The sequence below is a fragment of the Perca fluviatilis genome, chromosome 5, assembly GCF_010015445.1.
Source record: "Perca fluviatilis chromosome 5, GENO_Pfluv_1.0, whole genome shotgun sequence".
In the NCBI taxonomy this organism is placed as follows: domain Eukaryota; kingdom Metazoa; phylum Chordata; class Actinopteri; order Perciformes; family Percidae; genus Perca; species Perca fluviatilis.
In genome coordinates this window covers 25,862,929-25,876,040 of record NC_053116.1, presented here as the reverse complement: position 1 = coordinate 25,876,040, position 13,112 = coordinate 25,862,929, and the positions used below count along the sequence as shown (strand labels likewise).

Genomic DNA, 13,112 nt, shown 5'->3' with positions numbered 1-13,112 from the left:
AATATTCAAATTGACTTTTAACAAAGCCTTGAAACAGAGATGTATACAGTAGCTATCATTTCATCAGACCAAATCATTACTCCATCCATTGTTTTTGTGTCCAATCATATGTCGTCATGTCGTCAAATGACAGATTAATTTGATTGTAAAGTAATATTTAGCTGTGTAATTCCTTGCTGTATATGTGAGATGGTGAAACAAATTAGGTGCATTTTATACTTCTGTTACAGGACGACTTGCTAAACTGTGATACAGTCACATTATTTCTGTCACTGCTAGAAGGGTTATGGCCCAATTAGACCATGAATCAACAAAACCACTCAAATCATTATCAATAGCACCTCCATTTGAGAATTGCTATGGCACTTCTCAAGTGGTTTGATTGCAGAATAAAGTCTCTTTGGCTTTATTGAATTGTCGTGTGAGTCTCTGTCTCTCTTCATCCTGCATCTTAATTCATTCTTATGCTTGTGCTGCCCTCTGCTGTTCAGCCCTCCCACCTAACACTCAATGCTACTGTATCGTCTGCTGTCTCATTTCTCTGTATTTACTAAAACCCACCACAGGGGGGCAGACTGATATCAATCTTGTGGCTCTTGACGTCACCTTGACAAACCCTCTCTCTCTTGCATAGTTGTCAGAACAGAATGGAATGTGAGTATAACATGTAGGAACCTTTTGCATAATAATGGAGGTGACTACTAGTTCAGTTATAACCATGTTAGTATGTTAAAATGTCCATGCATGTCTTAGGGAATTTATTTGAAAAACTTAAGTTAAAATTGCACTTAGCATCTTGTGCAAACAACTTATATGTGCTGCATGTAGGATATTACACTAACACTACAGCTGAATCAGGGTACCAAAAATAGATTGAATTCTGAGACTAACATGAAAAGGATCACTGAGCTATATGTCATCATTAACCTAAATATTTACACGAAACAGTTTATTGGGACTAGACCACTGCAAGTCAGTGTTACTAAAATTGCACTGCACTATCACAGTGGCATTGACAGCCACATTACCATGAAGAATCCTACATGTAAAATCCTTTTAATTGATAATGTAGGTGTATTAATAATAATTATGTTATAAAGCCCAACTTATTAAGTGAGCACAGTGCTTACTGGTTCTGTGTTGCTGTAGGTGAATGAATGGTTATTTATACACTGAAGGGTTTGGTCTGTGTGTTGCGTCCAGGTGCCCCCTACAAGAAGATTCTCCCACGACGAAACCGACATGTGGACCAGCGACCGGATCCCCTCATACCTTCACCGATGGGGCTCCACCGAGGACATGATAGTGACTGCCCACTACAGCTCCACCTTGCCGCGCCGCGAGAGGCGCAGGAACAGCCTGGTCTCTTACCACGAGGAGAGCCACCATCCCCATCACCCGCATCGAAAGCGGCGACGCTCTGAGGATAGTATGCACTCCCTCAAGCACCTGCCACGCGTGGTTTGTGGTGGGGAGCACTATGAGGACGAACTGCGGTGTTTTAGCCGCGACGAGGTGATCAACTTTATAGATGAGACGCCGCTGCCGAGCCCCAGGAAGAGCCCACGGCGCGCATCAACCATCTCATTTATCCCCGATGTGTATGAACAGAGCACAGTCATCCTTCCTCACTTCCTGCTCACAGACTTTGAGCGTGAGCCTCAAGCGCTCAGGCGGCTCTCAGAACACAAAAGGAGCAGCAGTCGGTGCAACACGCCCGAGGCTTCCCCCAAACCAGACAGACCTGCCGGAAAGCAGAGCCCTGGGCCGTGTGGCTCTGGTAAAGGCTGTCGGGAGCGAGAGGGGAAACAGCAGTGTGAAGTGGGATCACCTGGGCGCAGCCAGCAGACTCCAGGGCACTCTGCCTGTAGGCCCAGGACAGGCAGTGAAGCCAGGGCTGGAGCTAGAGCTGACTGGGGGCATCAGAAGCACCTGTGCAAGGGCGAGAGTAAAGGAAGCACAAACAGTTTTGTAAGGACACCCTCTGCATCGTCCTCAGGATACATCACCTTTCACTCTGATTCTGTCGGCTCCACCACCTAAAAGCAAAGTTTTCCCTTGTTAATATCAACATTATTACTGCAGTTATTATCATGATGATAACCACTGGAATATTGGTGGTTATGGGAAAGTGACCTACTGGATTATTTGTCCTTTTTACTTGTGCCACTATTCTGTTTTACTATATATACCACCAATAAATATCTGTTATGCTTAATGGCCTTGGGAGCTTTGGACAATTCTGAATGGGCCTATTGTTGATTTCATATACAGGCCGGTGAATAGTTTAGGTGGTCCGGTTATTCAGCTTTCACATCACAAAATATCCACTGAGGACGTTTTTTGTTTCCAGCGCTGACACAAATAAACTTTTTTTTAAATGGCGTGAACATTCCCACTCCTTGTTTTTGCTGATCAATGTTGCTTCTTAACTGCTCAAAGAAGTGGAGGAGGTAGTTGTAGGGTGGTTTTTTTCTTTCCATCTTTCTTTTTGCACTGAAGAAGTTGAACTCAACTTGTATTTTATTTTACCTGTAATAACTATGTGTTTTGTCGTATGGACACATTTGCTTTCAAACCAAACTTTCCTGATTACTGCCAATGTACCTTGAGATTGATTTAAGGACATGACACATTATAGTTTACATGCCTTTTTTATTTTGATCATGATGTACAACCTTTCTATTAACATTATTATTCACAACACATTAAACCTTTTTTTTTTTCAAGCACCCTATGTTGAAGTAAACGAAGTGGTAATCCCAGATTCTTTAATGCCTACTAGTTTTACAGTTACTGTGTGAGATATTGAGATATAATGTGAAGACCCCTAAATTCTTACTGAAAATGTGAAGTCAGTTTGTAAAAAAGATTGAAATGTCATGTATATATGAAAGATATTGGATTTATGGTTTTGGTGTTTTTTGTTTTGTTTAATCAGACCTTTTCTTCCAATTCTTATTATTCCAATGTTTGTGTTAACTTTGGAGATAATCAGGCACAATATTTGCTCATCACGTTACATATTTACATGAGACCACTACAGCTGGAAATGGTGCTTTGTCCCCATCAACTGAGCATGTCAGCCTGACTTCACCTCTTATTTGTTTTCAGTAATGTGTTAAAAAGCACCAATTATGTTTTTTTTTTTTTTTAAATAGCTCTCTAAGCAGAAACCTCTAACCTCTGTCCAAAAGTTGAATAATTGCAGCGTTCAAGCTGACTAGATGTGGTATAACTTAAATGCTGGTGTACTACCTAAACCCACAAAGATGTTAGCACAAATAAGAAACATTGTTAATAGAATGGAAATCGAGTAAAATTGCAAATTAACAATTTATAGCAAGTTCTAAAAAAAAAAGCAGCAGACATTACATTTGATATGTTATCTCATAACATGCACCAAGACTGGTAATGGTCCTATTCTGGGAGTTTTTTTGAGTGTGAAGTGACTTTTCTAACATCTGATTTATCTGAGCGCGATGAAGTAATGTGCATTAAATGTAAGCATCCCCAACGCCTCAGTAAGGGGTGCTGTGGGAGTTTAGATTTATTCATGTTTTTATACATATACATTTGGAGAGAGAATATTATTATTCCCCATCATAGCAAAGTATGAAAGGGCAAGGACAAAAAAAATGTATCCATTAAATAATGCCACATCATTTTAAGAAATTCATACTTACCACCCTCACTCAAAATGGACACTGCAGTTAACTTTAAAATGCAGCTGACTTGTTAAATTAATGAACAACTTATATTTACCAAATGGGACAATTTGCTGACTAAAAACAGGGAGACCTCTATAGACCTGGACAGTACCTGCTAACATGAATGTATTTGGACATTAGGTTTAATTTTTCAAAGAAATTATTATGAGTATAAGGACAACATGGGGACAAATGTCCCCTTTGACAGCCTTATTAGCTGTGAAACCGTTTTGCTATTACCTTTCAAGTAATGAAGTTGCATGTGTTTGGCATATACTTTTTCACCCATCTGCAGTCATTTAAATGTTCAGTTTGAATTCTGATGTATTGGTGTACCTCTTACTCATTGCAGCCTATTCATTTAGACTGAATTATGTTTTTTTGGTGAAATGTATCTTACTTTGGAAGGACAACATTACATTCCCCTGTCAGACTTTGCTATGTCATAGACATTTGCATTTTGTTGTGTTTACAATATAAAAAAATAGTTTTGTAACATATTCAAAGATTTATGACTCGAAAATGAATGATGTTAAATGTTATGATTTTCTTGTTCTGATGATGACTTTGTTAAAAAGATACAACTGATTAAATTCACAAGATATTGCTTGGGAGTGTGTTTTTAGAATTTAGCCACTGTTGCTCTTTATTCACTATGCTTGTTGTGGAGCAAAAGTATGCATCCATTTGAGAGATTTTTTTTTTTTCTTTTTGGCTTATGCTGATTTTTACCCCAAGTATAACATTTGTCAACATGGCCACATAAAAGTGCAAGCCCTGGTAGGTCCCCAAAAGAAGACCCAAGGTTTGGTTATTGGTTGCCTTTGAACACTTGAAAGTCAAAAATGGTATAATAAACCCTATGGCAATCTGTTCTGATTTCTCTACAATTTGCATTTCCAATTTTTAAGCTTCCTATAAAATTCCTAAACACAAAAGTTGCGTAAAAATAAATGTCATGTTAACACCTCCGACTTTTCCAACCTTTATTCCTTTCACTTGCTGTAGGCTATTCCGATAACTATTCCTCTATTTTCTCACGAGTAATGGACCTTTTTCACAGCAGACATTTTGACTTGTCATAGTAGGAAAAGCACAGCTGAAATTGATAACCTTAACGATGGCTCAATTCCATCAAGTGTCCCAGTAAGCTATTTCAGTGAGTCAGCATGCACAATACCAGGGCCTCTCCTAAGTGGAATGCAGCCATCATTAATGGTTTTGAACACACCTGTGCTTTTCCTACTATGACATGACAAAAAAAGGTCTATAACTATAGGCTGTCTACCAAGCTCTGTTTGTAGCCTGATACCGACATTTTCTCAAGCTTATTTAAGCTTTCTGTGTCAACCTTTGACCTACACTGAGTGCATTACTTAAAACTAAAAGCACTGTGTTGTCGTCTGTCTCTAATCAGCTCATTCTGTACCACAGTCCCTGCTTTAAAGCTTTGTGGAGAGTTCGGCGTTGTGAGTTGCCCGCATCAGTGAACATGGCAGGACACGGCTCTTTTTAAGAGCCAAAAGGTAATTCCACGGTTTGCTGTAGGTCTGGCTGAAAACAGCCTGGAACCATATTGTATAAGGTTCACGCCTAATTATGAGTCTTTGGGTGAGTCATCAAGTGATACCACTGTATGAGAGAATATTCAGCTGTTGTGCTGAACCTGTCACTGCAAGGATATATTTTCCAGCAAAATGAGCAGGGGACGGAGGGGGTCTCCAGCGCACTTCATCCACGTCTGCTCTCTCAAGAGCGCCTGACTGGACCCAGTCTAATGCTAATTACTTATTATCTCCTTTCCTTCGCTTCTCATCTCTAATGTGGGTCACTATTATAGTGGCAAACCAAACGTCACTTCAACAATGCTGAGAAGAGTTCATATAAATTCTTAGAAAAGTTTTAAGGCATTCAGTGTGGAAGTCACGTGGCATTTCCTTTCTTGGATCAAACAAACTTCTTGTGACATGGGCCTCTGTTGGTCTCATCAAAAGAGTAGCTTTGACTTTGTGGGAAGAGAGTATTAAGATTTACAAACGGGGTTCATAAGCCGATCAGACTAAACAACAAGCTGGAATAACAAATACTTGCCATAAGGGGGTTTGAAGTTTAGTTGGTGTTTTGCGGGTTAAAAATCCTTGAAGCAGGCATTGGCTTTTTTTGTCCATCGTACTGGAAACGAGCACCGCTTGTTCACTGGGCAGCCATCTGTCTTTTCAGCATGTACCATCTGAAAGAGCTGTGGGCGTTTCAGAGATTCTCCTCGCTGTAAGGTGCCATCCTTTCCAGCGCTGCTCCTTAAGAATATAGAGACACTTTATGACGTCCCTGCCAAAGCAGCGGAAGAAAACTATAGGGGACTGTAACAGAGCTGACTGATAAGACAAGTTGCACATATGGCTTATAGCCCAATAGCCTAATTGTAATCAGTGTAGTGCAACACGTTACAGCCTATCATATTCAGTAGCCTACACCAAAAACTATAAGACTACATACAAATACTACTTCAGCCTATAAAAAAAACCTACGGCCTACGTGCAGTTTAGTGTCCCAAATTATTTTCCAAAAACTGAGTGTCCCAAATGATGAGGGTCTTATTTGAGACAGGTTAGTTTATTATTTTGCAAAAACTGAGTGTCCCAAAGCTACCATAAAGCTACCATCTGCGGAACTGAACGCCTCTAAATTAGAATCCCTCCCGGATTTAGCGTTCTTGACTGGGTCGGGGTGCGGTCGGAAAAGCGCCGAAGTGTTTGTAAAACGAGTTTTGAGGGGTGGGGGTTAGTGTATTAGTGACGGGTTAAACATTTGGCCTCATTTGCCACAATCGTTTCCGAAGAACGGGGTCGCCCTACCATTTTTTTCGCTTGTAAATAATGCACATTTGCAACAAAATGACTTAATAAATGACTTTTTGAGCGGCAAACTTGTCACGCGCACATTAATCACTATAAACCACCTGTGAAACAGCACAGGTGGTTTAGCAGGTTCATAATTAAGGACACTAAACTGCACGTATACCAAAAACTACTAGGCTTACAATGAAAATATAAAAGTCAGTTACGGTTTATAAAAGTTTTCCTTCGTATACCAATTTGTCATTTCCTTTTTAAGTAAGCCTCGTTCAATCGACAGTGAACCTGTGAATCCTTCTGTAATATTCACAGAAGGATGAATGATGACCGAAACATGTATGAATTGGATCGGGCACTCCAGCAAGCAGCCAACGTAACGTAAGAATGCGCTGAAGTGGACCCGGTGTAACGCTATTCTAAATCACATTTCAGAAAAGCTGGAAACAATTAAACTGACAGAGATTTAATTTCAATTCCGAGAAGGAAGAAGAATTTAAACTACATTCACATGTTTTCTTTCCTCATACAGCCTAGCCTACAACGTTTCACCATCTCCAGAGGAGACGGAGAAGAAGGCATGGCGTGTAATTAGCACCCTGTAGCAGAAAATTGTTGTGCTGCTCGACAAGCATCTGATTTGCCCGACACTGTTTCGGTACTTATGCGTGAAACCGGAGAAGAATAGAAGAAATGACAGTCAACCCCCACTATCTTGGATCATTTTTTCTCTATATGTCAACTCCATGTTTCTTATTTCGGTTTCACTGTGTGTTAAGGGTAGGCTACAATACATATACTTAAGTACTGCTTAACTACTGCCTCTATGAAAGCACAACAGAAATATGAAGTTTTTTTCCCCCCAGGCCATTCTGCTCTAATTTGTCAATGATACCTGCTAGAAGATTTTGGTTTAAGTGGATAATTCTCGACCGCGGTACACTCCAACAAGCAAATAATCATAACGGTGATTATAATAGTAATGATAATGAAACAATAACAGATATTGTAAGTTTGAAAGGCCTACTTATATGATTTGTACCCTTATTAACCTTACCCTTTATTGTGAAAAAGCGATGTATTGCAAGAAAGACAAATGAAGAAACCACAACCTCAGTGTTTATATAGGCTTAATGAATTTATCAAATGTTTAACACAAATTGATAAATGTAAGATACATTTTAATCCCGTGCCCACTACTTTGACCTTACAAAAAAGAAAAATGCACATATTAGGCAGCTTATCATTTTCTTTTAATTTAGCTAATATAACAGGTACCTATATCCATCATGTTTTCACTCCCCATATCTGTTTTTACTATGACATCAAAAAATCAACATTTGACTTTAGAGATTAGCCATCACTTGCTATAAATCTGCCACATGTTGTAAACGACCCGTGGAAGGTTAAGGTTCTATAACAGACATAACCACACGTTCTTTCTTTCGTCAATTTTATTAAGAAAATAAAACATATACAGTATAACCTATAATAGCATATTGTAATCTATACAGTGCAATAATAAACATTCAACCAAACTATGAATTAGGATATCTACAGTTTTACCAAGGCCGCCAGACATTGTGCTGAGGTTTTGCAACTTCATTCCTGTAACTGACAGGGGGACATATCTTGTTACTTAAACTTTTTTCATGAGTACTTTGTCTGAGTGCCGCAACAGGGACAGTCAGTTTGGTTCTAGATGACTGTCGTGCGTCTTCGCTCGGTAAACAAGGAGACGTGCTTGCACTAAGCGGTTTCAGAGTTTTAGATTTGGCCGTTTTTCTTTCCTCAGGCCCAGCTGCCGATGGAAGAAGTATCCGCACCTCATCCTGTGTCTCTGCTGCTTGGCCCCGGCTGCTGTCCTTGGTGCTGAAGACTTCCTCCCGTCCCCGAGAGCGACAGAGTTTACTGGAAAGCTGCGATAACATCCAGCTGTCGCTCCCGTTCAAGTTGTCGGCCATCAGCAAATACTGGTTGACGTTTGCCATGCAACTGCGAAAACCAGTTTGATAATCAGAGAACTCGGAAGCAGCGGCAGTGCCTGAAAGCAATGGAAAGACATCGTAAGGTTAGAAACACGCATACACTATGCATACAATTGTGCGTAGTCTAAAGCTGATCTGATGTATCCATAAAATAATCTTGAATCCGCCGAGTATCTTATTTGAATATTGACGGTTACTTACAACACTGGATCTTTTGGATGTTCCTTAGATGTTTCACAGTAAGCTCCAAGATGTCGGCCTTTTCCAGTTTGCGCTTTCGAATCTGAGAAAAGAGAAAATAGATTACAATACAGCCATTTTCTAATAATTATTATAATTTCTTAAGCATGCGTTGCAATAACTGGTCCGAAGTATAATACATTTTTGAAATTCTAAAGTTACATCCTGCATACTTACACTACTGCTGTAGTAGCTCTCCAGAAGAGATTTTAACTGGTCCAAACACTTGTTAATGCGAGCTCTTCGTTTCTTTTCCATGAGTGGTTTGGATACCTGTAAAAAAAAAAAAAAAGTGAAATGAAAATGAATCAAAATGAATATTGCATACAACATAATTCAGTAATGTTCTGGTATATAGTGTTCTACCCCTAAATTCTGTTCCTCTTAATAAGTTATTCCACACACCCTGTTTCCAGCGATGGGTTTGGACTTTTCTATGCAGTCTGTCGTCGCCACCATTCTGTTAGTCCTTTTCTGGTTTCCTTGAAGTTAATTTCTTTCTCTCTTTGGCGCACGAATGAAGGAGTTAACTCTGAGTGGATTTATATAGAGACACCCACTTAACATCTCAATGCAAACAGTCCCGCCTGTCTCTTGCGCTCAAATGAGTAAAACGCCGGCGTCATTTGACAGCCAACCAAAGGCTAAGCGGCACAGAAAAGTGAAGAATGTCATGCTGTTTTAAATATGCATTTTAAATTACTGAATGTTTTGCAATTTTTATCCATGCTCGTAATTTATAAAAAAAACCGTCACCTGAAATTATTCCTGAATTTGCTTTTTCAGTTAATTTTAGTCAACTAACAAAAGCCTGTAAACAAATACAGGCCCTGCAGAATGCAGAGGAATAGTCTGAAATCACAGTGCATCAAAACTGTACTTCTGTCTGTTTATAACTATCTAGCTTTTGGGATTATTTCGAAGTCGGTTAAACACAAAACATACACAGACCACAAATCTATGTAGCCGCAGTAGCCTATAGCCTACTGCGCAATGGATATATTAAGTGCAAATATCCAAGAAACAACGTGTGGGGCAAAAAGCTAAGGAGAAGCGTAAAAATCTTAAACATAATGGGTACTCATAATGGTTCTGCTCGGTGAGCATGGTGTGGGTACTATTGACTCCTTTATTCAATCTTTTAAATGTGAGTTTCACGCCACCAGTCGAAGGCAGCACCGTGGTAATTCCCTGCGTGTCACCCACAACATTTAGATTTTCTGGTGGCCACTTGTTGTGAAAGTGTTACACTTGCAAAATGTTATTAGCTTACAACAGCTAAACCTACTTTTTTTCAGGCAACATGTGCAGTTACGCTTTTGTTTATATAGCCTACATCAAACACCAAACATGTAATGACGAAAAGCATAACATTTTGCGATATGTTACTTAGGAATTCTTCGACTATTGTGCGTCGCCAGTTTTTGTCTTCATACCAGGCGCGGTGAGGCACCGAGGAGAATCGCGGGCCGCCCCTTGTCCCCGGTCCCTCGCCTCCCGATTTTCCACACTGCTTCCCTGAAAGGGGCGAAGGCTTGGGAAAGTTATACGAGCTGAAACAATGTATTGACTATAGGCTCACTGCAGTCCACTGCGCATCTTGTGCTCACACACACAGACCATCTGAAAAATACTAAATGGGGGTGCATTAAAGCTAACATTATAGGCTGGACACCCACTTAGGGAATGCTAGGCTTTAGCATTAATGGTAAGCGTAAATGTGTTCATTGTATAATTCACTCTATAGATGTGTGATTTGAGGTTACTTGAGCATTTCCATAAATAAAGACAGAACACGCTGAGAAAACCATTGCCGAAGTCTTCTTTCCTGATCCGGTACACAATAATAACCTTTATTTATAGCACCTTTCAAAAACACCGTTACAATGCGTGTGTTAAAATGACCCGGGTAAAGGAGGGGCATTTGTATTCAGTCTGTGGAGGACGCGCATGAAAAGAGGCCAGTTTATAGTAGTGCGCCATTGATCTTTTCTTTTGGTCTGCTTTGTGACCACAAACGTGTGGGCATCAAAAGATTCCCTCCACTTCTAAAGTTAACCAACATACTGTTCTCTTCATTCCGTTTTGACAAGATCAAGTAGACGTCCTGTACAATCTGCTGTTACATGTGAACCAGTTTTATTAAAAGCTTTAAATTGGCAGATTTAAGTGTTGATTGCCACCAAGGCCCTACAACCGTTATTTTCATGCTGTTGCTCAAACTGCCTAATCTGGATGCTGAAACAATAGTAGGATATTTCCGTGTATTACATTGCATAACATAGTTCTACAATCGATAGATTTTTTTCAATAGCTAAGACTGGATTAATTGACCATGAAGTCATGATTAAAACAGACTGCAATCGAAGCACAGGCATGTCAGGCGTGTCAGAAGACACTAATTGCGTAAAATGTACCGACAACTCGCGGGCCACAATTGTGGTGTTATTTACTAAAGCATTTAATCGGTATGAAATTTGCCCGAGGTGCTCTGGTGTAAGTGAGCTTTCAGGTGTCTTTTGTCCTCTCTGGACGCCACGTTATCTGCGTTTTCACGCTTGGTTTTAACACAAGACCGTGAAGCGGTAATTTTAGGAGTCGTGGCATCACAACAGTCGCCTGTCTTGTTATTCTGTGCCATAGAGTAGAGATTTCACCGCTGATTATTCGGTATAATTTCAATTAGTGTTGGCTCTCAGGGGTCTACAGTGAAGGAATGCAGTCAGGCTTTAAAACTGTTTCCCTCCAATAGCACCTAACTTCTCTTAAAAGTCGCATAATGTCATCATCTATCCATAAGAATAGCGTAACGAGAAACTTGTGTCCCAAGTAGACATAATAATGCAAGTGCCATTAAATGACAAGTTAAGTGTTTGTTTTAAAAAGGGCTCTTGCTCCACTTTTCAGCCCCAGGTTATTCATTAACCCTATCGGACCTTTGTCATGGATGCCTGCCGGCGGGGACCTGACAATGCTGCTGTAATAATTGGACTATTGGGGAACTTGTTAACAGCAATTAGTGAAGCAATTATGCAATTACTGCAATAAACTATTTGAGGGAAACTGAGACATTTGCAAGCCAATTGTTAGGCCTATACCAAACGGTATAATATGCAGACATGCAAAGGTTATCTACACCTTCCATTTAGGCTACTTTATATAGATTGTATGTTTACGAATAACAAGAGATTACAAAGAAAACTATGTTTAAGCAACATGCATGTTTATACTAGCTATGCATTCTGATGGTATCAGGCATTTAAACATGTAATAAGTATACCTGTGTTGTAAACTGCAGGTCATTGTATTTTGCGGAATATAATTTAAAAATTACCAATCTTGTAATCAATTTCTTCCGTATATTGTAAATGTATGCAATAGGCTACCATGTCTGCATGTCATAGTGGAGCGCTGTTACAATATGCAAATACAGGCCCATAATTTGGCGCACCGTGAGCGGAGCAAATCGATGCACCGCCTCCATTCAGATGGACCCGAGGCAGTACTGGTGTGACCAAAACGCTCATTGTGAGTAACAAGGTCGCAGTAAAAAGAGCAGGTACGTCGACAGGTGCTCTGGAAACATATTAGAAATATATACAGGATTTGCTGAAAAGCCACGCGACGGACCTGTTGACGAAGCTCTGATCAAACATCAAATAGAAACGGCATCATGAATTTCTATAGACTGGTCCTCGGGTTGTTTAAAGACTTCTTACTTTGGTTTGGGAATACAATGGGCGCTCTTTGCCCGTTTGTGCCGGGGTTACCGCATGAAAAGAACTGGGGTGCACATTAACATCGCTTAAGGTTTTCTCAAGGACCGAAATGAACTGACTGGAAAGTAACTTTATAACTCGCTGGAGGATGAAGCCTTTGTCGAGCTCTAAACTGAAAGACACAAGTGCCTAACAAAAGGGGAGCGCCATTGTTAAACACTAAAGCGCATGGGTATGGATGCGCCTTGAATTGCAAAACATCTGCCATTTACTCTGAACCACTTGAGCAAGATTTGAATAAGAATAACCAAGCACCCTTAAGCGCACCGTATTTAACCGTGCGTAAAACAACAGTTACCAGGCATAAGACCAACGCGGAAATTAAGCGTTTGGTTTGAGATAAAAAAAAAAACCAAATAAAAAAATAAACCTCAGAGGTAATTATTTAGCTTTTTCTGTGTATTATCTTACTTCAGTACCTCAGACTCACACTCCTGATAGAGCGACACGGTCATCTTCCAAAATTACATGTTTCTGTGTACTGAAAAAGTTGTCTGAATGTAGTCCGCGTGACGGCATTTTAGTTTCAGTTTGATGGATTAA

General features: G+C 40.0%; 2 protein-coding genes and 1 long non-coding RNA gene across 4 annotated transcripts in view; 2 read left to right on the top strand and 1 right to left on the bottom strand.

Annotated features, from left to right (window-relative positions):
* LOC120559223 (probable G-protein coupled receptor 153) overlaps window positions 1-4,583 on the top strand; it is a 35,045-nt gene extending 30,462 nt beyond the window's left edge. The window contains exons 6-7 of one of the 2 annotated variants that reach the window (XM_039800778.1): window positions 635-654; window positions 1,204-4,583. In XM_039800778.1, the coding sequence (XP_039656712.1) occupies window positions 635-654; window positions 1,204-2,043 (860 nt within the window). In that variant the 3' untranslated portion in view covers window positions 2,044-4,583. The remainder of the gene's footprint in view (window positions 1-634; window positions 655-1,203) is intronic. The other variant, XM_039800777.1, reaches the window with a different exon arrangement.
* A 3,479-nt stretch (window positions 4,584-8,062) lies between these two features.
* Window positions 8,063-9,278, bottom strand: her3 (hairy-related 3). The gene is made up of 4 exons (XM_039800775.1): window positions 9,196-9,278; window positions 8,968-9,063; window positions 8,752-8,833; window positions 8,063-8,606 (listed from the first exon to the last, which is right to left on the bottom strand). Exons 1-4 carry the CDS (start codon window positions 9,247-9,249, stop codon window positions 8,125-8,127), a joined length of 714 nt encoding a protein of 237 aa, XP_039656709.1. The 5' UTR covers window positions 9,250-9,278; the 3' UTR covers window positions 8,063-8,124.
* Window positions 8,519-13,112, top strand: part of LOC120559222 — a 35,091-nt gene continuing 30,497 nt past the window's right edge. Inside the window, exon 1 of the long non-coding RNA XR_005639232.1 lies at window positions 8,519-8,633. This is a non-coding gene — a long non-coding RNA (uncharacterized LOC120559222). The remainder of the gene's footprint in view (window positions 8,634-13,112) is intronic.

Coding starts and splice junctions, on each gene's coding strand:
- her3 (XM_039800775.1), bottom strand. CDS start 9,249: ATGGTGGCGACGACAGACTGCATAGAAAAGTCCAAACCCATCGCTGGA. Junction 9,064..9,195: donor AACCCATCGCTGGAAACAGG/GTGTGTGGAATA, acceptor TTTTTTTTACAG/GTATCCAAACCACTCATGGA. Junction 8,834..8,967: donor AGAGCTACTACAGCAGTAGT/GTAAGTATGCAG, acceptor CTCTTTTCTCAG/ATTCGAAAGCGCAAACTGGA.